This window comes from Seriola aureovittata, chromosome 8 (assembly GCF_021018895.1).
Source record: "Seriola aureovittata isolate HTS-2021-v1 ecotype China chromosome 8, ASM2101889v1, whole genome shotgun sequence".
Taxonomy (NCBI): domain Eukaryota; kingdom Metazoa; phylum Chordata; class Actinopteri; order Carangiformes; family Carangidae; genus Seriola; species Seriola aureovittata.
Window position 1 is genome coordinate 12,124,916 of NC_079371.1, and position 20,463 is coordinate 12,145,378.

Genomic DNA, 20,463 nt, shown 5'->3' on the forward strand with positions numbered 1-20,463 from the left:
AAATACTTTCAAATAGAACCTGCTGTCTGCTTCTCCTGCTTTGCTCATATTCATAAAGAAAAAGGCCAGTATAATCCTACACATACATGTGTGGAAAATTACATTGCTATAATGGAATTAGATTTTCATTTTCAAGTTCACATGATCATCTTAATAAAGTCCCCAATAGGCTTCTATAATGACTTTAATATCTATAATTTTAGCCTGTTATTTTTCCGCACCAGATACTTTGAGGATGTAACACTATATTATAAGCATGGATTGTGCATTTAAAGATTCCAACCCAATTCAAATTTCTTGTTCCTGTGCACCAGAACAAATTGGTGAATATTTGTGAACATGCAGCACTATCTTCTAAAGTTAGAGACCAAAGGGAGAACCTTAAAAAGTTTGCTGGCATAGTATACTATAACTATAATTATATATTATGCTTCTCACTAAAACAAAAATTATGTCTCCAGAGATAAGATTCACTTCAAATATCATTGTTTCATCTAATAAATATCAGGTTTATATTACAACGCACTGCTCTCTATGATTATTTTTCAGCTGTCTTGAACTCGGGGCCCTGCAAACTGGCCCAGTGTCAGCCGCCTGGTTGAGGCCATTTGCAGCCAGCTCTGCCGTCTTCACCCAGTGGCCACGTGGTCCAGAGGAACCATGACAATTTGGTGGTCCCTCATCCTCAAGGACAACGATGCCATTAGAGACCAACATCCAGCTCTTTGAATTGAATCAGAGGACTCAGTGGTAAGAGTTTGTCATAAAGCTGTGTTGTTTTGTTGTAATCTATACTGTGCTTTATATTTCAATGAAAGCTGAAAATCCTAAAACAGCCTGTGTATTCCAGGTGCCTCCCAGACTCTCGCTCCAGCCCTCTCTCTTCATGTCAGATTTATTTAATAGTTAACAAGCAGGTTTTTTCAATGAAAACACAATAGCATTTCTCTTGCCTCAACTTGAAATGCACACACCAGCAAAGATCTTGTTGTCCCCAAGCACATTCTCACAGCCAGAGCCTTTATGTACGACTCTGCAGGCACAGATTTTGCTGCTGATCCAGATGGAAAACTTCCAAAATCTAGCCTTGGTCTGATTAGGACTGCATGTATCATATGTTTCATAGACACAACATAAAATCACACAGGGCACAGGGTTTTACACACTTTACACAGATACTGTTTTCATGTTAAACCTCAAGTCAAAATATACTTCCAAACCCTAAAATAAAACCTTTCATCTCTCTAAGTTATTTGCATATAATTTAAGATTATTACCTTCCTTGAGTCTCTTTCTTGTGTAGAACATAACTTTTACTTTCCCCACAAAAAAATTCAATCCAGAATTCTTCTCCCACATTTTAAATTGAATTGTATCCCATGCCCCACATTTATTTAACAATTCTGACCCCATTTTAATTCTGACCCCAGTTCCTATTTGATCCTCCAGATGCAGCCACGCAGCCACTGTAACTCTTATCCAAGAAGTTAGTCTGTTAGTGTTAGTCTGTCATTAACCATCCTTAGCATGAAAGAACAGAGGTATGATATCAAGGAAAGAGGTCTATAATTTTCCATTTTTCCCTGGTTTCCTTGTTGCTTTTTCCAGCTCACTGGGATTCTTATTTCTTCCCATACTTTCCCTGGTGCAGTCCTCTCTGTTTTAGCCAGGGGCATCTCTATTTATCTATGGACTAGGCTGGAATGGACTCAGACTCTATCTTGTCTTATTTTATTGGGGCCCCCTACTCCTATTTCTTTCTTTTCTTCTTTTTCTCCTTATGCAATGAGAGTCTATGGCAGCCCCTAGAACTGTATGTTAAAAGGTTTTGAAATTTGCCACACTGATTGGGGACACTCCCACAATGGTTTTTCAAGTTTCATGTCTGTGAAGGTCAGGTCAAAGTTGGATGTGCGTTCAAACATGTAACTTTTGCAACTGAATTTCTTGAATTAAGCCGAGGTCAATGCACCCTATGACCCCACTTACCGCCATTTGGATTTTCTGGCATTTTGGATTTTTTTGTAAAAGTTTTTTTTGGTCACACTTCACTAAAATTGGCACAGATGATCTTCAGACCAAGCCTCACAAAAGTTATCACATGGGCTTTTGATTTCCGAAAGCATTCATTTGTCACGGCCAATCACAAATTGTGGTCATATCTCGGCAACACTTTTCTGTATGAAAACGAAACTGTGTACAGAGACTCACTCATCAGGACGTAGCTTAAGAAATCCAGTGCCCTTCGACCTCTAGGGGTGCTGTAACAACAAAATTAGCATTTTGCCATATAACTGTTGATGTGTTTGCCTTAAAATCTAAATTTCCGTGTCAGGTAGTACTACAGAAGAACCCAAGGTCAAGACATGGCAACTTGTCATGTCAACCTAAATGATGAGGTCGCCACTTTGGATTTTATGTAGAACTGTTTTTTTGCTATTCCTCAGACAAACTTAAGCTGCTTGGCCCCACATCACTGCTTGCAGCTATATTTATTAAAAGTTTATATGTCCATATTAGAATCAGTCTGACCTAGGTAATGTATCTATGACATTTTTCCTGATATTTCTCCTCATTAACATCTATTCTTATTTTATCTCATTTCAGCACACTGAAATCTTTCATTAATCGTTATTATCATTAACTCCCCCATAATGTGGTATGCATGATAAAATCCCTGTAGCATGCAACACAGATCTTTGTATGCAAGCTTAATTCTAGTCTTCTACATGGGTTGTAGTAATTCATGACCATTTGCTACTTTCCTACACTTTCCTTTCCTTTGCTTTACAGAAATGACACACTCGGTCCCAACACCATTTGTGGCATCTCTCCTAACTGCAACATACACAAAATCCAGGTTAGGCTTTAACCAGGACTCTTGAATACACACAATGTCTGGTTTTTGTCTTCCACTTATTATTAATTGTTTAGTCCTGGCCATGAGCAATTGGGCGTCTCCACTGAAGAATTAAAATGATCAATAGCTTGCTGAATCTTGACTTGACTGCACGTTGAACTCGTCCAGTGTTTCTTGTCACTTCTTCTTCTTACTATTTTGGGTAGATTGACTTTTTCAACACTTTTCACACATTTTCTTTCCTGTACGTCTCTAACACAGAAAGTGTGCCATTTACTAACTAGAAATTTGATTTGTCAGCAAGGGCAACAACAAATAGTTTCCAAACATATAGCAAGCTTAAACCCACATTAGCGTGTGTGGAAAGTTGCAGAAAGATGCAATACTTTCTCCTCTACTGTGACACATCTCATTCCTGTAAAATAATCATATTCTCACAGTTTAGCCAATACCAAAATTAAGATTACACAATTTAAAATATCTGACTCTCATCTTAGTGTCATGTCTGCTGCAATTTCCCATTGAAAATAATTTGTGTAGCCAAACATACCCTACCCATTTGGTTATAACTGATTTGAATATGGAAATTTTACTGCAGAGACTTTTATGAGCTTGATCACATACATGCTTCATACAGTATGTCTGCATTTATTATTAAGTTAATTATCACGTTACATTGTCATTTCATATAATTCAGTTGTAAGAGAAGAATGACTGAAGAGTCAGGTCTACACTGCTTCACAACTCAACAGTTCAACAGTTACCTTGTTTGACAAAAGTCAAATCAGGCATTATGTTTAGGCTACTATAATGTCATCCCTGATAGTTTCGCAATACAGGCAGGAAGGATCCTCACGCAAACACAGACAGTTAAAATGAAATAACTGCAAAGAAATGATGACTGATGAATGAATGAATGATGACTTACAGGAAAACAAAGAGGTATACAGAGAATAAATAAAAGAACAAGCAGGCGACAACGATCTTTTTCCACACTAAAGCCTCTATCTCAATGAATCACGCTGAATAGAACCTGTTTGTGCACTGTTACTCAACAGTTAGGCTACCCAACAGGTGAGAGCAAAAATCAACCGAATATTTTGATTAAAGACATTTCAATCTTGGGAGTATTAAAAAAAAAACATCCATTAAGAGCTATTTATAATTAAGCTTATTGGACCAAAGTAAAATTTGATAAGAAAGTATATTAGTGGGTAAATTTAGCTTCCATCTGGATATCATTATTATGAGGTTTCTTAAACGTGACCTCGACAAGCGGAACTTTTTTCTGTCTTTATGTTTGTTACAGAGACGCTGTCAACGTGGCCGGTCCACAGGTTCAATTCCCCGCCGGCTGTAGGTCCTACATCTACCTGAGCTGGACTCGTTGGATCCTCCCTCTGTCTGCTTGAGCTACACCGCCCCTAATCCAGCACCCATTCACGTAGGTTTATTTTTCTTTCAGGTCACGGACGACTCAGTAAGTGAAAAGGATGCGAGAGAATGAGAGTTGATGCAGACAGAGCAAAGCGGTTCTCCCAAGAAGCGTGTGTCGGCGTGAGGACGCGTGAACTGCGAACGAAGGATTTAGGGACATTTATGGTGAGTCACTTTTGGTTGGAGATTGTTTTCAATAACGATAAGCCCCTTGGTCGTTCACCTCAGCTTCGAGGACACTGCTAAGTTATTAAGTACACAATGGGTTTTGTTCCTTAGATGCAAAGGATTAAACGATTAGTGAAGAAATAATACTTGTGGACGTGGACATCACATTTTCTGTTTGGACATTATGGCTTGAAAGCTGACAGGTTGGAGTGACATGGTCTTGTGTCAGTTTAATCACATGGAAATCACTAATGTTTTCAATTAGCCTACACATCTCTTCACATCATAATTTATTGTATTGACATGGTAAACTAAAAAGGAAAAAGCAAGAAAGTAAGAAAAAAATAGGAGGAGAAGAAGAGAAAAGTTGCAGCTGAAGCATTCATCCAATCCTGTAAGTGAAACAGGAATGTATCATTTAATATTAAAACTGTATAGTACTTTTCCTGATCAAGACAGCACAGCTAAAAGAAAGTGTATATATATATATATATATATATATATATATATATATATATATATATATATATATACACAAGACATTTGGGTATGAAGAGATGAAGCTTGCTGAGATGGTTTTAGATATTATGTGTATTGGCCTAATTCCAAATTTCTATTAAAGTGTAGAAACAAGGATTTTCACATGGTTGTTTGTAAAAGTTGTTTGTTAGCTTTTGTTTCTTGGAAACAGATTAATAATCAAAAGGGATTTTTTGGGAAGTTGAAAACAAAGCTTGATGGCAAAATAGTTTCTGTTATAAAGGGAGGTACCAGTGAGGCAACATCATTTTTTATCCAAGAGGAAGCTCTGCTTGAACTTATTCAGTGAGAGTGAGAAATGATAGTAATCTCTTTTCACTCCTTTCCCCATTAGTTTATCACCTCATAGACATCAATCATTTCAGAATATGTGATTGGATATTTGATCTTTCATCAGTTCTTATTACAGTGGTGCACCCACTACATTTTTGTGCCTCATTAGAGTTTGCAACACCAACCAGATGGAAGTGGTATATAAATGAGCAAGGTGTGTCTGTGTGTATCTTTTAATCCTCTTTATAATGTAGGTGCTTGTGCATGTATTTTATGTAGAATTACCCAGTGTGTGAAATTATATCCTTATACTTTGAGTATAGTATGCTAAAGTTTGAGGTGGAAATTGAGAGCAGCAATTAAAGTATCATTAAATAAACAGTGATGTCTTCCTGCCAGTTACATTAGACATAAAAAGGGTTTTGTTGTAAGGCTCTCAACCATAAAGAAGTATTTAATTGTTCTTTGATTGTAATTGGGACATTCCTACTTCACAGTATTTTGTCATCTTGTACCCTTAGATAGTTTGGTTGCTCATATTATGGTTATTACTCAACCTCCAGCTTCCTGGTCGATGCTCAGTTTACACACTGAAACAAAGTGTCTTATTTTTCATGCCTGTGATATTTAGACCTGTTAATCTGTCCAAACACGCCCCTATTAGACAATTTCCTGATTCTTTTTATGAAACACATTACTTAATGTTTGGATTTTATTTTATGATTTAGAGTGATAGTTTAATCTTAACCTTGCTTGATCAATTGAAAACTTATGATCTTTAACTTTAATTACCCTGAAGGCTTCTAGTATAGAGAGAAACTGAACAAATCAGATGACAAAAAGCTGGCAAACGCCCAAGTCAAATCAAGTAAAACAAGAAACTGCTGCTTATGTTTAACGTATTTACAAGAAACCCTTATTGCTCAATGTGTCATGTTGATAGGTGGCAAACGTGTGAATTTCCCCGTGTTGTTTCTGTTTCATGGGACTGAAACCTGGCACAAATAAAAAATGTCCCAACATGTTTACTAAAATCCTGCTGTGACCCTTTCCCAGACTACTGCAATGAAAATGACATGGAAATTTCTAGCAAATCTAAATCCCTATAAGCTCTGGTCATTATCCGTGTCCATAGACTGTCGCTCACTCTGTTAGTGTTTAAACTGTTTGTTCTTCACTTACGCTCAGTTTATTTCCTCCACCCCCTCTCTGTGCGTGGATGTGCCTGTCACTGAGGCTGTTTGTGATGCAAAGGCTTGAACAGCGTGACTTCACTCTCACGCCAGTCTGTGCACTACTCTCAATACCCCATGGTGTCGGCCATTGTAAGTGCTTCCAGTGGCTGTACCCCCTTTGCACACAGACTCTACTGAGTAGGCTTTTGAGCAGGGATTGCCTTAATACCCAAAGGAACTCTCGCCCCCCCCCCCCCCATTTGCTTTCTGTCACAGTCGTCTTTCTTTCCCTTCGTGCTCTCATAGGTTAAGGGAGGTGAATGAAATCGGGCCTCTCTTCGGTATCCAGAGAAAGCTGGGCTCCCTCCATCGTTCTTCAGGCTGCGTGTATCAGGTGTCCAGATTGCACAGAACAGGATCTGCACTTTCTACACTGTGAATGAGAGGAAGTGATGTCTCAAGAAAATAACTGTTGCAGAGTTTGCAGCAGGGGCTTGTATAGCTGCCGCTGGAGGGGCGCCAGTGAAAGTAAGAGAAAAGTGAGTATTTTTATCCATAGCTTTTTGTATATTTAAGTGAATGTAATGTAGATATATTTTTAAATGACCGTTAAGGAGTTCAGATACGTCTTAGATGTTCTAATTTACCTCAGCTGTGCTCTGCATTGAACTGTGATGTGTGTGTGTGTGTGGTGTTTATTAAATAGTCTGTTCAACATTCCTTCATCAATTTCAGTTTTCAGGTTCCCATGTACTTGCACTGATCACTGAACCTTTACAAATGACTGAAAGCAGGGATTAACATTCCACCGGACTGAATTTAGAAATATAGAATATTGCCAACGAGCAGTTCTGCCACACGAATCGTGTGCTTTAAATGTATTTTAAATGAAAGTGGATAACTTTGTGTAGAGAAGGCTATTCACATTCTTTTAGGAAATAAAACCCCAGTAAATGAACTGATGATTAAAATGCCGAATATGCATTTGTGTGCCAAGAAAAATAAGTCAACTCACAGGCCCTAACAGGCTTGTTATGGAGTGGAACAGGATTATAAAGCGGGGGGAGGATGGTGGCAGTCTATAATTTTGCACAAAAATGAGAAACTGCAAGCGAGGTGTGCTGTTTGAGTTCAACTGTCAGGGTACCATGCAAGGTGCAAAATCAACTGTGAAAAAATGTTGGAATCGTTCCATTTGTCTTCACAGATCAAATTCTCTTTGGAATTCACACACACACACACACACACACACACACACACACACACACACACACACACACACACACACACACACACACACACACACGCACACACACACAGATTTTCACTTAAACACACAAAACATACAAAAGATCATTATCATTGCGCTCATAACCTGGATTGTGAAGACGTCCAAATGAATAATAGTCCACCTGTTCTTTTTCTTTTAGCAAACATGCTGCTGGTTCTCAGTCGTCAGTCTGGTCTCCCTGCTTTCTCTCTGCTGGCTGTACATTTGTCTGGTTACTTTTAACGACCGAGAGGATGTGAACTGGTCAGTGTCCACAAACATTCACACACACATGCATGCACACGTCCCACATTGAATCTGGCACAAAAGCCCAGAATCCTCTCTTTTCTTTCCATTTCTTTTCTTTCTTTATTGGTGACCTCTACTCTGCTAACCTTGTGCTGCCCTCTTTTGTTCTATTATCAGGCAGGGATTCACAAAACTGAAACGATGGGTGAACTGGTTCATGGTGGTGATCATCATCTCTGCAGTGTTAACCAGCTACTGCATCCTGCTATTGGTGAGAATACAGTGTTGATACTGTGGTGTTGAATTTGAGTGGTAAGGATGGAGTGACTGCAGGATGTTAAACCTCATCGTCATGGGAGTGGTTAATTACTGGCAGGGGAATGGGTAATGTAGCTAAATGAAAAACATAAAATAGCCATTATTTAGCTTAGCTTTGTACTGTGGAAACATCATTCTTAAGCCACCGAATAAGAGGTCATTGCTGCAATTCCATGTTCTATAATTGACGCCATTCATTTCAGCTTTTTGCACTGCTCCAAGTTGCCTTAGGAGAACAACTCGACTTACACTGGCTGCACAAGGTATCGTAAACATTCATCTGACCAGCTTTTTTCCAAATATACATAACTTATTTAAGTTATTCAAATTGCTGATTGTCATATTGCTTTTTCTCTGCACAGATCTTCCTGTTTTTCGGTGTGACGTTCATTGCTTTCGGGGTCACAGGAATTAGCCTCCAGTGGCCACAAGAATGGCCAACTGTTCCTCTTTCACTCCAGGTACAGTCAGGACCTCTTGTCGAGGACTGAGATCTGAGTGTGGGGATGGTAATGACGGTGTAAATGTATTTTTAAATGGCTCTAAGCTCACCTGCGTCCATCATGTGTTTTTGATGTGCCCTGTGTCGGCCTCTTGGCAGGCCACAGCTCCTTTCCTGCAGTTTGGCGTCGTTGGAGCCTTGACGCTGCTGAGTCCGTTTGTCTTCCAGGGCTTCCACACCGCCAAAAATGGTATGTGTCAGACATCATTTCAGAGTACACATAGCCATGACTCACAAGCCATTACATTATAAACCTTTTACCAGACATAAACATGATCACTGCTTTCCAATAACATTGTACTCGTTAATTGTGACAATGAGGTTCATTTGGCTTTGACCAGCAAACGGCTAGAAACCAAGATAGCACTGTAGGTGAAAGGATAGAGTGAATAAAGATATAATAAATTAAGAAAGATTGAAATGTTAATAAGATAAGAAAGTAAGACTTCACAGTTGGTATCACTTTTAATTCTGTGTTTTGTGTTATGCAGAATGTATTACGGTAATATGTTGTTGATTAGTAACATAACAGTATGAAGATGGACTGCCGCTGGTTCTCAGTAATTGCTGTCATGTATCATGGCCTAAAGGCTTTTTTCTTTACCATTAATAAGGAAGTGATTTATGACTGGGATGTGGAATAAATGCAGCTAAACACATGTACGGAAAAGCAGCATAGTTGTGATATAAGAGCCCCTATGCCCTTATCCAATGATCTTAATAACACATAACTTTTTATTTTCATGAAACTCAGCAAGTGAATCCCAAAGAGTAGTTTAAAGAATGACTATGAACACAAATATTCACTTGTGACTGCCTGTAAGGGAAAGGCGTACAAACAGGACACAAGTATTTAAAAGGCGGGATATTTATGTGACCACCACTGTATAAATAATACTCATTATTTCCCCACGCTACCGCACAGGTCCTTTGTTCAAACTCACAACATGCAAACAACTACAGGGGATTGTTTCATCATTTGACTTTTGTTCTCCACAGTGTCTAAGGTCCTTATCGCTGTGGCCTTTGTAGCGGTGTCAGCAGCCATCTTCCTGTGTCCCCTGTTCATCCAGTCCCCTTGTCTGATAGAGTTGAATGAATTACCGGAAAAACCAAAGCTCTTTGGCCACAGAGGCGCACCGATGGTGAGCATCCTGTTTTACGTGACAACACCCTTAAGATACACATGGTCCATCTTTCCCAGTGTTGGTAGATGTTAGTACACCTTCGGAAAGAGCCGTCATGGTGGCGTTATAGCACTTAGGCTTGCAGTTTATTTTGTCGAAGGAGGGTGGATTAATGATCATTTGAAGGGATAATTGGACATTTTGAGAATTATGTTGAACACTTTTGTGTTTAAAGAAAATTGTCATGAAATTGTCTGATCTATAACCCACTATGGAAACACTATTTGTCATTGTTACAATTATGTTTTTGACATATTAATTCAAGCTTTAGAGAATTTTTCTATTGTAGATTCACACTAGCTGCTTTCCCCTGCTTTCAGTCTTTATGCTAAGATAAGCGTTTCCTGGCGGTAGATTATATTTTATGGAGATTTATCAATCTCATAAAATTCTTGGCAAGAAAGCCAGTAATTGTGTCTCTCTAAATGTCAAACTATCTCTGTAATTTGTAAACCACCCAGAGAGAAAAACCGACTGCTACAATCCATGCAAATAGCATTATCTCCTGTCATTCAGAGCAAGTCATACAATATATAGTATTATGTTCTGTTCACTGATGTGCAATGTTGACATTTTCATGTTTACACATCACAGCGAATGCTCTACCCCTGGCTCAGGTGTGAACAAATGTCCAGTCATGTGAGGGCCCCATATGTCGTGCTGCTCTGTCCTTGTTAGTTTGCTTTGCTCCTGGGTCACCAATAAGCTCAATTTAACACATTGTATGGGGTTGTGTGTGTGTGTGTGTGTGTGTGTGTGTGTGTGTGTGTGTGTGTGTGTGTGTGTGTGTGTGTGTGTGTGCGTGTGCGTGTGCGTGTGTGTGTATGTGTATGTTCACACAGCTTTAGGGTAGTTTGAGAGTTCAAGCACATGAGTGTGTCTCACCCATCTGTCCTCACTGTGTTCAGCTGGCTCCAGAGAACACCATGATGTCATTCAACAGGAGCATCGCGTGCGGCGTGAAAGCCTTTGAGACGGATGTACAGCTCAGGTACGGTGAAAATGGCTTCATCTTTAAAATGCTTTTTAGCAGCTGAGGATAACAGCATTTTGAAGTAGTACACATGATTTCTACAGCCCCATAGCACCATCTGACCATTTGCTAAGCCCCACCAGCATTACTTACTCTGGCTACACTTCTCAAGCTTTCCTTTCTTGCACAACACATATGCAAAGGTAACGATGGCAGAGAAACCATGTGTCTTCGATTTCAGACGTAGGTAGACAAAAGCAGGCTTCTCTAATTCTAAATAGCGACTGCAGCTTTTTCTGTAAGAAATTAAATAAACCACAGAGGTCAATAAGTAAAGTCATAAATGACTGAATATAATTTTAAATTTGGATTGTTTTGTCTTCACAGATGCTAATTTTCACTGTTTCTCCAATCTAGTAAAGACAGAGTTCCCTTCTTGATGCACGACAATGTGTCTGAGTTTTTGTCGAGAACGACAAATGTTAAAGAGAAGTTTCCCGACAAACGCTTCACCTACAGCGCCAACCTCACCTGGGAGGAGTTACAGAGTCTGAATGCAGGTGAATGGTTCCTAAAGGTGAGGGCTGTGCTTTGATCCACGATAGTCTACACACTTGCTCATAAAGATTTATGTAGTGTCATTAAACATGCTGCAGTTACAGAAAGTATTTTTGGACTTTGCAGACAGATCCTTTCCGTTCAGTGTCCCAGCTCACAGAGGAGGAGAAGGAAACGGCTAGAAATCAGACTATACCCTCCTTACTTCAGCTCCTCAACCTCGCCAAGCAGCACAACATCTCAGTCATATTTGACCTATATAGCCCCGACCAGGAAAGTGACACAAACGACACAGTCAGCACCATCTTGCGTTCTGGCATTGACCCAAGCCTGGTGAGTCTAATGTTAATGGATGGAGTTGGATTGAGAAATTTTATGATATAGCACATTTTGTTAAAGTTTAGTATTTTCCTTTTTACAGATCCTCTGGCTTCCTCCAGCAGAAAGAGAAAGTGTAAACTTGACTGCTCCAGGTTTCATCCAGGTCTATAACAACGAGGAAGAAATGATTAAGAAAGGAGGAGACCACCTGAATGTGAAATACAACAAGATGAGTACAGAAAAAATCAGGTAAAAACATTAATATGAAAGAAATACACCCATATTATCTATGTGGTGGTGCTAGGGGGCATGCACAGTACTGTGTGTATAGCATGCTGAGACACAGTGCTGGCACTGAACATAGATACACAGGATCGGCCTCCAGGGAATGTGATTCAAATAATGTCCCAACCCCTGAGTGTTATTAAATGGATGAACAAACTAACCATGAAAAAAACGTACTGGCAGTGTAGCAACATGTTTTGAATAAGTGCTAAATGAACTAATTGTACATGGACTGCTGTCTTTGCTTTATGATACCGTCTTTCTACATGTTTGTCATTAGGAAGCACAAGTGCAGTATGAATACGATCAGGGATCATGATGCTGTGCATGTGTATGTGTCTGTTCTTATCACTGTCTATTTATGTGTGCATGCAGACAAACTCTTTATTTTTTGTATGATTCATGTTATTGATTTTAGTACTTAAACAAATGCAAAAATGATCTAATAATAGATTAAAAATAAGAAAAGCCATAGCATACAACATGCATTTACATGCACATATGCATACACACTTACAGTACATGCACCCACTTACATACATATACACACATAGCTACAAACATACATACACACACAGGTAGATACATACCTGCACATATATTTACTGTCTTGCTCTTCCACAGATTTCAGTTTTCCAATTTTTTTATATTACTTCTCTCCTCATTTACTTGCAGTATAACCTGTACAAAGTTCTACATTCTCTTTCATTGTGTCTGTATCTGGCAGAAACCTACGCAGTAAGAATGTTACAGTTAACCTGTGGGTGGTTAATGAGCGTTGGCTGTTTTCTCTGCTGTGGTGTGCAGGGGCCAGCTCTGTTACCACCAACTCCTGCCACCTGCTAAAAGACATGGACAGCCCTGACTGGATCATGGTGAGAAATACATACAGCTGCACACACTGTCTCATGTTTTACTTCTACTGCCTGTTCACTTCATTATCACAAAAACACTCCATACCAGTCAATCAAGCATTTGTTTTGGAGCCAACAAGTTTGTGCAAGTGTTTTCCAGAGTATGTGACACGCCTTGAACATGTCATGCCTATGGGCATGTTACTGTGTTTCAGGGACAAAATAAATACATATTAATATGGATTGCAGTGGACGCTTTATCTTTTCTTATAATGGCCACGCTCTACATCTTTCAAAGGTAAGTTGAGCAAATGTTTGCTGTACATGTTTGTGTCTGCATAAAAATGTCCATGAAAGTGAATAGACTGACTCATCAACCTCACTGTTTCTTCCTCACACAGTTTGTGTCACAAAGGAGGTATAGTAAGTTTAGATTTTAAAATGTTAAGATTAGGGCTGCAACTAAACTACTTCTTTACTCATTATTCTGCAGCTTATTTTCACAATGAATCGATTAATCATTAAGTCTTTAAAATGTTTATCAATATTTCCAAAAGCCTGAGGTGACAATTTCAGATTTGCAATCCAAAGCCCAAACATTATCCATTCACTATCATGTAAAATAAGATTTTAAAAAAAGCAACCTGGAAAAAGAGAATGTCCTTTTTTTTTTTTTTTGCTTGAAAAAGGACTTAATTGATTCTGAAAATAGCTGCAGATTAATTTTCTGTTGATCGACTAACCCCAGAATAATTGCTTCAGTTCTACTGACTGTATTGACAATAATGACACTAAAAAAGATTAGCTACCGGTATTACATGATTCAAGTTTGGGTGATGCACACAGCACTCCAGGTAACAGCTGATATTTTGATTAAAGTGGGTTCCTATCTATCTTCTTCTAATCTGAATATAGGTTGCTAATAATACTTTTCAAAATGGTGATATTAATCCAAGCTTATTTGGGGTTTAATGAATAACTGTATAACATAACTACAATGACAAAAGTATTGCTGGCAATAGAAATACAAGCCTGTACACTTTATTGATAAAAAATAACTTTTTAGAGACTGTTAAAATGCGAATGAACATCAAGTAACTTTTTGGTACCACTTTCCAATAAATCACTGTTTACAAGAGGTTTATGAATTGTAATTAATGTATTCAATTATTACTTAATTTATAAATAAATTCATAAATTATTTACTAAATTGATCAGTAAGGCCATCAATAAAAACACATTTGGGGTTGCCACGTTGTAAAAAATGTTTGACCACTTACTTGGATTTAATTTTTTAAAATCTTTTTAACATTTAAATCTTCAGACTTAATGGATTAAAAATCCTTTATTAATAACTTATCTGCATGGTTCTGTAGGTGAAAAACATAAAACATTTATTGATGGATTAGCAACATTAAATGATCATCATTACAAAATAGAAAGGATAAGTACCAGCTAAAGATTTTTTCACAACCTGACAACCCAGTCTATAATCATTAGGAAATAATTTATTTACTATAACAAAATACTTGATTACAGCTTATAAAACGATCATAAATGGTGCCTCATTAGAAAGCGGTACCATCTCTTTTACTGAAGTGGGTCCCTTCATTTGTTTTCTTAACTTTTTTTGACTCCAAACAGGAACAGAGAGGAAAAGAAACAATACTTCAGCCTGGAACGAGAAAGAACTGTCTCCCTTCTTACCCACTGGGTAGGTTGACTGAGTCCAGCTGCAGATGTTTCAGCCCCAAAACGACATACATCCTTGTTTGCACTACAAGAATGCTTTGGACTTGAACCAGGAAGAAAGCAAGTCAATGTGAATTTCCATGGACTGTATTACAAAGCCATGAAAGTTGTTTTTTTAACAGAAATTTGAAGATGTGAATCCAATTTTGGCACTATACCACTAAATGGCTGTTTTAGTGTTTTGTTTCCGTTTAAGTCTGCTAACTGGGTTTATCGTTCACAGGGTTTTGGTCTTTGTTCTGTTGCTACTGAAAATATGAAGCTTTTCTTTGATTGTATCATTGCAATCTGCAATGTAGATCTTTGTTGTCACTGTTTTTTTTCTTCTGTTGTTGCTGTTTTGATTTGTTTCAGAGCTCTTTTATGATGTCACTGCTGCAGGAAAGATGTGCCTTGTGTATTCAACCCTCTACTGTATGAACTACTGGTACATTTTGTTTGTTTGTTTTGTTTGGGAAGATCGGAGACCCAGGTTAACTCCATATCATTCAGGTCTACGTAAGTTGATTATTGGCAATTATGTTAGGATGTATGTTATGTTATGAAATTTTAACTACTAAAATGCAATATCAACTATGTGGGATTCTCTTCCCTCAATCTTGTAACCCTGGTCTTGAGGAGGGATCCTGTGTTAAATTCTCCTTTTAGGACCTACATTGTTTGAGTGTTTATTGTGCTCCTTTGTTTTAAAGTTGTGTTTTATTAAAGTGCTTCCATTTTTCTATATTTCTACGTAATTATCAGACAGAAAACTAGGACAGAAAGTACTGTAATTAGTCTTATTTTTATTATCAGTGGGTCTGACAATTATTTTCTTTAGTACTCGATTTGATTGTTTAATGCAGTGGTTCTCTAAGTGGGGTCTGCTGACCCCCAGATGTCCTTGAGGGGGCTACTGGGGGTTCTCAACAAAAAGGAGAATAATTTATTTCACTATAGCCTATATTTCCATCCATATAACACAATGATGGAATGTGTGAATTTGGTCATGGGTTTCAAGCACTTTCTGTAATAAAACATCTAAAAGCAGAAATGTTATCAGATGGGGGTCTATGATTTAATTTGGGGGTCCTTAGTGTGAAAAGTGAGAATCACTGGTTCAGTGTATAAAATGTCTGAAAATAATGAAAATGCCCATCATTATTCTGTGAAACGAGAATTTGCTATTATAGAGAACTAGAGAAAGAAGAAAATATTCACATTTGAGAAGCTAGTACCAGTTAATTATTGGCAGTTTTGCTTGAGGGGAAAGAGTGTATTAACAGTTAACTTTCTCTACTAATGAAGAAATTATTTCAGCTAGAGTCAGATGAAATAATGCAGCAGAGATAAAAATCCTCTTTTCTATCCACACATCTTTTTTCCTTGTCATACACTACCCACAATGCAACTGATTCGGCGACAGTTGGGGCAGCAGGTGTGTTATGCTAGTAGCGGCTAAATGTAGCCTCGAGCCTCGCTTGCCTAAAGCAGAGCTGGGAAGTGGATTACAGAGCTCTGGTAAGACCACTTCTTTTTAACTCCACACGCCAGATTAATTTTTTTTAATTTCAAAACTTTTAGTCTTCAGCCCCAACTGACACTGACTCACCAGAGGTAGTTTATATATCAGACCGCGAACAGCTCCCTCTGGAGCCGCGAAAGACTTTCTACAACTTCCCCCAACATACACACTCAGCAACGTTAGCTATTTCCTCAAGAGCTGTAAACTGACTGGTGTGTAAAACCCTTTAAATTGTGATTTCCTAGCACCAACTCAACGCACCACTAGATGGCACACAATGCATAAAAAAGAAAGAAAAAAAAAAGGCGACTAGAAGCTGATCAGAAGAAAATTTGACCGTGGACGACATACAGCATCGCTAAGCGCCTTATGACAACAGATGATGGCGTCCAACATAATACTGTAAGATAACTGCAGGTGGCATAGTTTAAATGTGTTGACGTTGGTATTACAGTCGCCTGATAAGCCTGCGCCAAGGGCTCGTTGAAAGCGAGGCATGTGTGCGTGTGTGTGAGGGGAAGAGGAGAGGGAGGAGGAGGAGGAGGAGGAGGAGGAACATGTCACGCTTCGGGGTCGTTTTGCCCAAAACTTGTGGAAAGTTGACATGAAGTAAACAATCTCCTCTTGTCACAGCTGAACCTCAGTGTGTGGGTGTGGATCACTGCTGACTGCAGTAACAGTTCAGACAGACGGGGAGTGTCCACCGACTGGATTCAAAACTCCACATCCCACTTGTTTGTGAAGAAGGAGCTACAGTTGTGGTTGTGTAATTATCCGGGGCTAGTGCTGTAATTATTTTCTTCCAAAAAAAAAAAGAAACTCCCCCAAAACGGTAATTTACATGACTTTTCGAGTTGGCCACAGCATGGTTCATAAATATGGTAAGTACCGTTAAATGTAACGTTATGTCTTCAGCTCCCTAACGTGTCAAAGTTTCAGAGTAAACCTCCGCTAAAGTTAAATTTTTAGGTTAATGCCAGCTCATTACTACATTAGATTACTTGCACAGCTTTTCACTGGCCCACTAACCTCAGTTATAATCCCCCGAGAACCACGTTTTTTTTTTGTTTTGTTTTGTTTTTTTTTGTCCTTAGGGGATGAAAAAAGATAAAATGTTGTGAGTGGAAATTGTGCAACTTCCGGGCAGCAGTGTACTGTTTTTGAGTTTTTCTTTTTCTCGACCAAAATGTTCAAGAACAGATAGGAAACTGAAGTAGTAGATTTACCTCCGTGATGTGCATCATCTCTCTGCTGTGTTCCTCACCACCCACTGGGTTCAACAACCAGCTGCACAGTCCTGTTGCAAGAGAAAAATACCTTTAATGTGCTGTACAGGAGAATGTAACAGCAGTGCTGCATTTGGCTACAAGACGAATACAAATCATTACTATTATATGATATGTTGTAGAGAGTCATACATTTATACCTAACTGTGTGTCCATAACACTAAAAATAAAGCTGAAACTTTTTTACCTACTTAACATATACTTTTTTATTTTTATGTGAGCTGCATTTGATTATTTATTGCTATTCTCTCTAAATTTTAGGGATATATGATGTATCAATTAGTGTCTTGGTTCCAGCTCCTTAAATGTGATTTTCTTTTTTATCTTAATATCTTATTGTAATAAATTAAATATATCCTTGGGTTTTAAAACAAGAAAAGATATTTAAAGAGCTCTGGGAACGAACTTTCTTGGTATTTTCTCCTGTTTGCTGACATTTTATAGACTACAGAAATGACTTATGTAGAAAATAATCTGTAGTTTAATCATTAAGAAAAGTAATCAATAGTTGAGGTTCTTACATATCAAAACAGGTGTTTTTATCATATTATCATATTTTGTTGCTGTTTTAGGTGCTTTTTAAGAGCAATACGATAAATATTATAATATAACAGCATTTTATGAATAATATATGATTACATTCACTCATTTGTCAGACACCTTTTATCAAAAGTGAATTAGTGAGGGACATCACTAAAGCTTCTATTAATATTAATAAGAAAGTCTGTTGCTGTTGTCCTGAGACATGTCTCTATTTTGTGAGGCAGACACAGAGCGGGCAGTGGGGCTGCTCAGACAGTACCAGGCCAATCTGACCAGTCCGGAGGAGCAGGCCTTGAAGACCAGCGTGGGTAAAGTGTCTGCCATCTTGGGAAGCCAGCTGTTCCAAGCCCTTCTTGGTAAGAAAAACACTGTAAAACTGCTTGTTTTGGAGTCTTTCAAAACTCGGCCCTCCAGCTTAAGTTGCATCAAAGTTTTCTCAGGGTGAACTTTCTAAATAACTTTTCCTGCTCACACCCCTTTCATTTTGAGTAAGAGGGATGTTTTGTTTTTTGGTTCTGTTATTGTGTGATTGGCTGCAGGCAGAAACAGGACGTAGACAGAGTCAGGTTGTATTAATTTGTGTGGGAAGTTAACTGAGTCTAAATGTTTCCCAATTAGGTCTTATGAAAGAGGCCTTTCAGTTTGCCTCACAAAGGTTAGCTGTATACCCCCCTCTGTAACATAGTCAGATTGTAATAAAATCCCAATAAAGCCACACACAACACAGTCTATCTATAGACTGAGTTTTTATAAACTCAGACATGTCACACTGTGAAACTACAATTCTTCTCTTGCCTTTGACAAAATGGCCTCTTTTGCACATTATACCTCATGACCTCATGTCGACACAACATTGCTCATATAAACTGAAACAGCTGATTCACCACAACCAGAAAGCAATAGTAATCTACTGAAGCTGCCGCTGACTAAACTGATATTACTAATCCTGCAGTGTGCATAGTTTCTACTGCAACTCATCTGAAGAGTCTCTGTTAGTCATCGTAACCTGCTCCACCTTCATGACAAGTTTGGTGTTTTGGAAAAGAGCTCAGGGAAGGCAGTGTGAACCTTAACCTCAGCTCCTTTTTAAAGCAGATAAAGAACATTACTTCAGTTTAATCAATGGTTGAGTGGTCCTTCTAATTACCACAGCCATGTTATAATGATGCTTGCCCTTGGCTCTGCTGTTGCTACTGCTGACCTACTGCTGCTTCACAGCTGGGGATCTGAGGGGGGAAGGGCTGCTCAGGCAGCAGTTGAAGAAATACAGTATGGTTGGTTTTTAGTAGTGATGTATACTGAAAGGAGTTTTCTTCTTGTCAACTATAGAACATCAGAGTAAGAGGTGGTCGGGACTTATTTTAAGATCATATGTGTCTTAACAGGCCAACAAATCTGCCCCATTTCAAAACATCCTTCAAATGTAGCCGTCTTTTGCCTGATCATGAGGACATGACTAGTGCATCCTTTTGGGCCTTTTGTTGTAATCCACTGCTCTCCAGTTGGTTACTGGTGTGTTCAGACAATTCTCATCAACATGTCAAGTCAATTATCTTTAATCAGGTTTCTGATTACCAATAATTGCCTGTAAACTCTGGTGTTACTGAACCAGTTTACCACTCGTACCACGTACCACTAACCTTTTAATAGCCTCAAAGTGGTTAATTTTGGCACGTGCAGTCCTCCAAAGGCTACACACAAAGGCTGTGTCTATTATAGAAGGCTGGCCTCAGTTTGGCACATACTGTAGCTGCTGTGTTAATGAAAGACACTTCAGCAGGACAGATGGTTGTGATCACAGTCTTAAATCCAAGCCTTCAGGTTGAAGGATCTTCCTGCTCATTGCGCTCCCATGCTGCTATTCCAAATCAAGAACATTTGAAAGCGTTATTGTTTTGTTGCTTAAATTGGTGATTGTTTCCCTCATAGTAAATGGCATCATTGATAAACCACATTTTTATCAACACTACACATACACTATGACACACAGTGCAACACAAATCACTGTTCTGAAATGAGGTTTTCTGTAGACACAGATGTAGTTTTGAGTGTCCAAAGATGTTTTTAGCCATGCTCGCAGAGTTTGTGGCTCTAGGAATGACAAGTTTAGTCAATCCACTACTTCGGTTCAGACTGAAATATCTCAACGACTCGCACAAAATTATCTGAGTACATTCATGATCCCTAAAGGATGAATGCTACAGACCTTGGTTATCCCCTCACTTTTCCTTTCACAGCATCTGCAGGTTGAAAAACTTTGTTGATCCTCTGACGTTTCACATAGTGTCATCATGAGGCCAAACTTTATTTGTCCAATACTTTGGTTTTTGTCCATATACCTGCAAAACCAATTACATTCCCATCAACCTTAGCTGTGCTTTGTGTTTAGCGCCAAATAGTAATAGTGT

The 20,463-nt window shown here is 38.6% G+C and overlaps 2 protein-coding genes across 12 annotated transcripts in view; both read left to right on the top strand.

The window, feature by feature from the left end:
* Positions 1-4,175: 4,175 nt before the first annotated feature.
* On the top strand, positions 4,176-15,760 carry gdpd2 (glycerophosphodiester phosphodiesterase domain containing 2). Of its 5 annotated transcripts, none has more exons than XM_056382147.1 (16): positions 4,176-4,462; positions 6,760-6,992; positions 7,884-7,987; positions 8,150-8,243; positions 8,494-8,553; positions 8,653-8,751; positions 8,892-8,982; positions 9,792-9,937; positions 10,888-10,970; positions 11,370-11,529; positions 11,637-11,843; positions 11,932-12,080; positions 12,844-12,991; positions 13,186-13,268; positions 13,372-13,393; positions 14,615-15,760. In XM_056382147.1, the coding sequence occupies exons 2-16, from the start codon at positions 6,906-6,908 to the stop codon at positions 14,768-14,770; spliced, it is 1,689 nt and encodes a 562-aa protein (XP_056238122.1). In that variant the 5' UTR covers positions 4,176-4,462; positions 6,760-6,905; the 3' UTR covers positions 14,771-15,760. The 5 variants fall into 5 exon arrangements, 3 of the variants coding, with proteins under 3 accessions (XP_056238122.1, XP_056238123.1, XP_056238124.1); XR_008828372.1 differs by having other exon boundaries at positions 4,326-4,462; positions 12,924-12,991; positions 13,372-13,388; positions 14,615-14,654; XM_056382148.1 differs by having other exon boundaries at positions 4,326-4,462; positions 13,372-13,388.
* Positions 15,761-16,131: 371 nt separating this feature from the next.
* dlg3 (discs, large homolog 3 (Drosophila)) overlaps positions 16,132-20,463 on the top strand; it is a 79,840-nt gene continuing 75,508 nt past the window's right edge. For 5 of the 7 annotated variants that reach the window (XM_056382133.1, XM_056382139.1, XM_056382137.1 and 2 more), the window contains exons 1-2: positions 16,132-16,222; positions 18,280-18,411. In XM_056382133.1, the coding sequence (XP_056238108.1) occupies positions 16,147-16,222; positions 18,280-18,411 (208 nt within the window). In that variant the 5' untranslated portion in view covers positions 16,132-16,146. Of the gene's footprint in view, positions 16,223-16,794; positions 17,108-18,279; positions 18,412-20,463 lie in introns of those variants that run through there. The other 2 variants (XM_056382135.1, XM_056382144.1) reach the window with 2 other exon arrangements.

Bases quoted from the DNA above. Each gene is read 5' to 3' on its own strand.
- gdpd2 (XM_056382147.1), top strand. From the start codon at position 6,906: ATGTCTCAAGAAAATAACTGTTGCAGAGTTTGCAGCAGGGGCTTGTAT. The intron at 8,244-8,493 runs GTGAGAATACAG...CATTCATTTCAG, and splicing joins GCTACTGCATCCTGCTATTG to CTTTTTGCACTGCTCCAAGT. The intron at 8,983-9,791 runs GTATGTGTCAGA...TGTTCTCCACAG, and splicing joins CTTCCACACCGCCAAAAATG to TGTCTAAGGTCCTTATCGCT.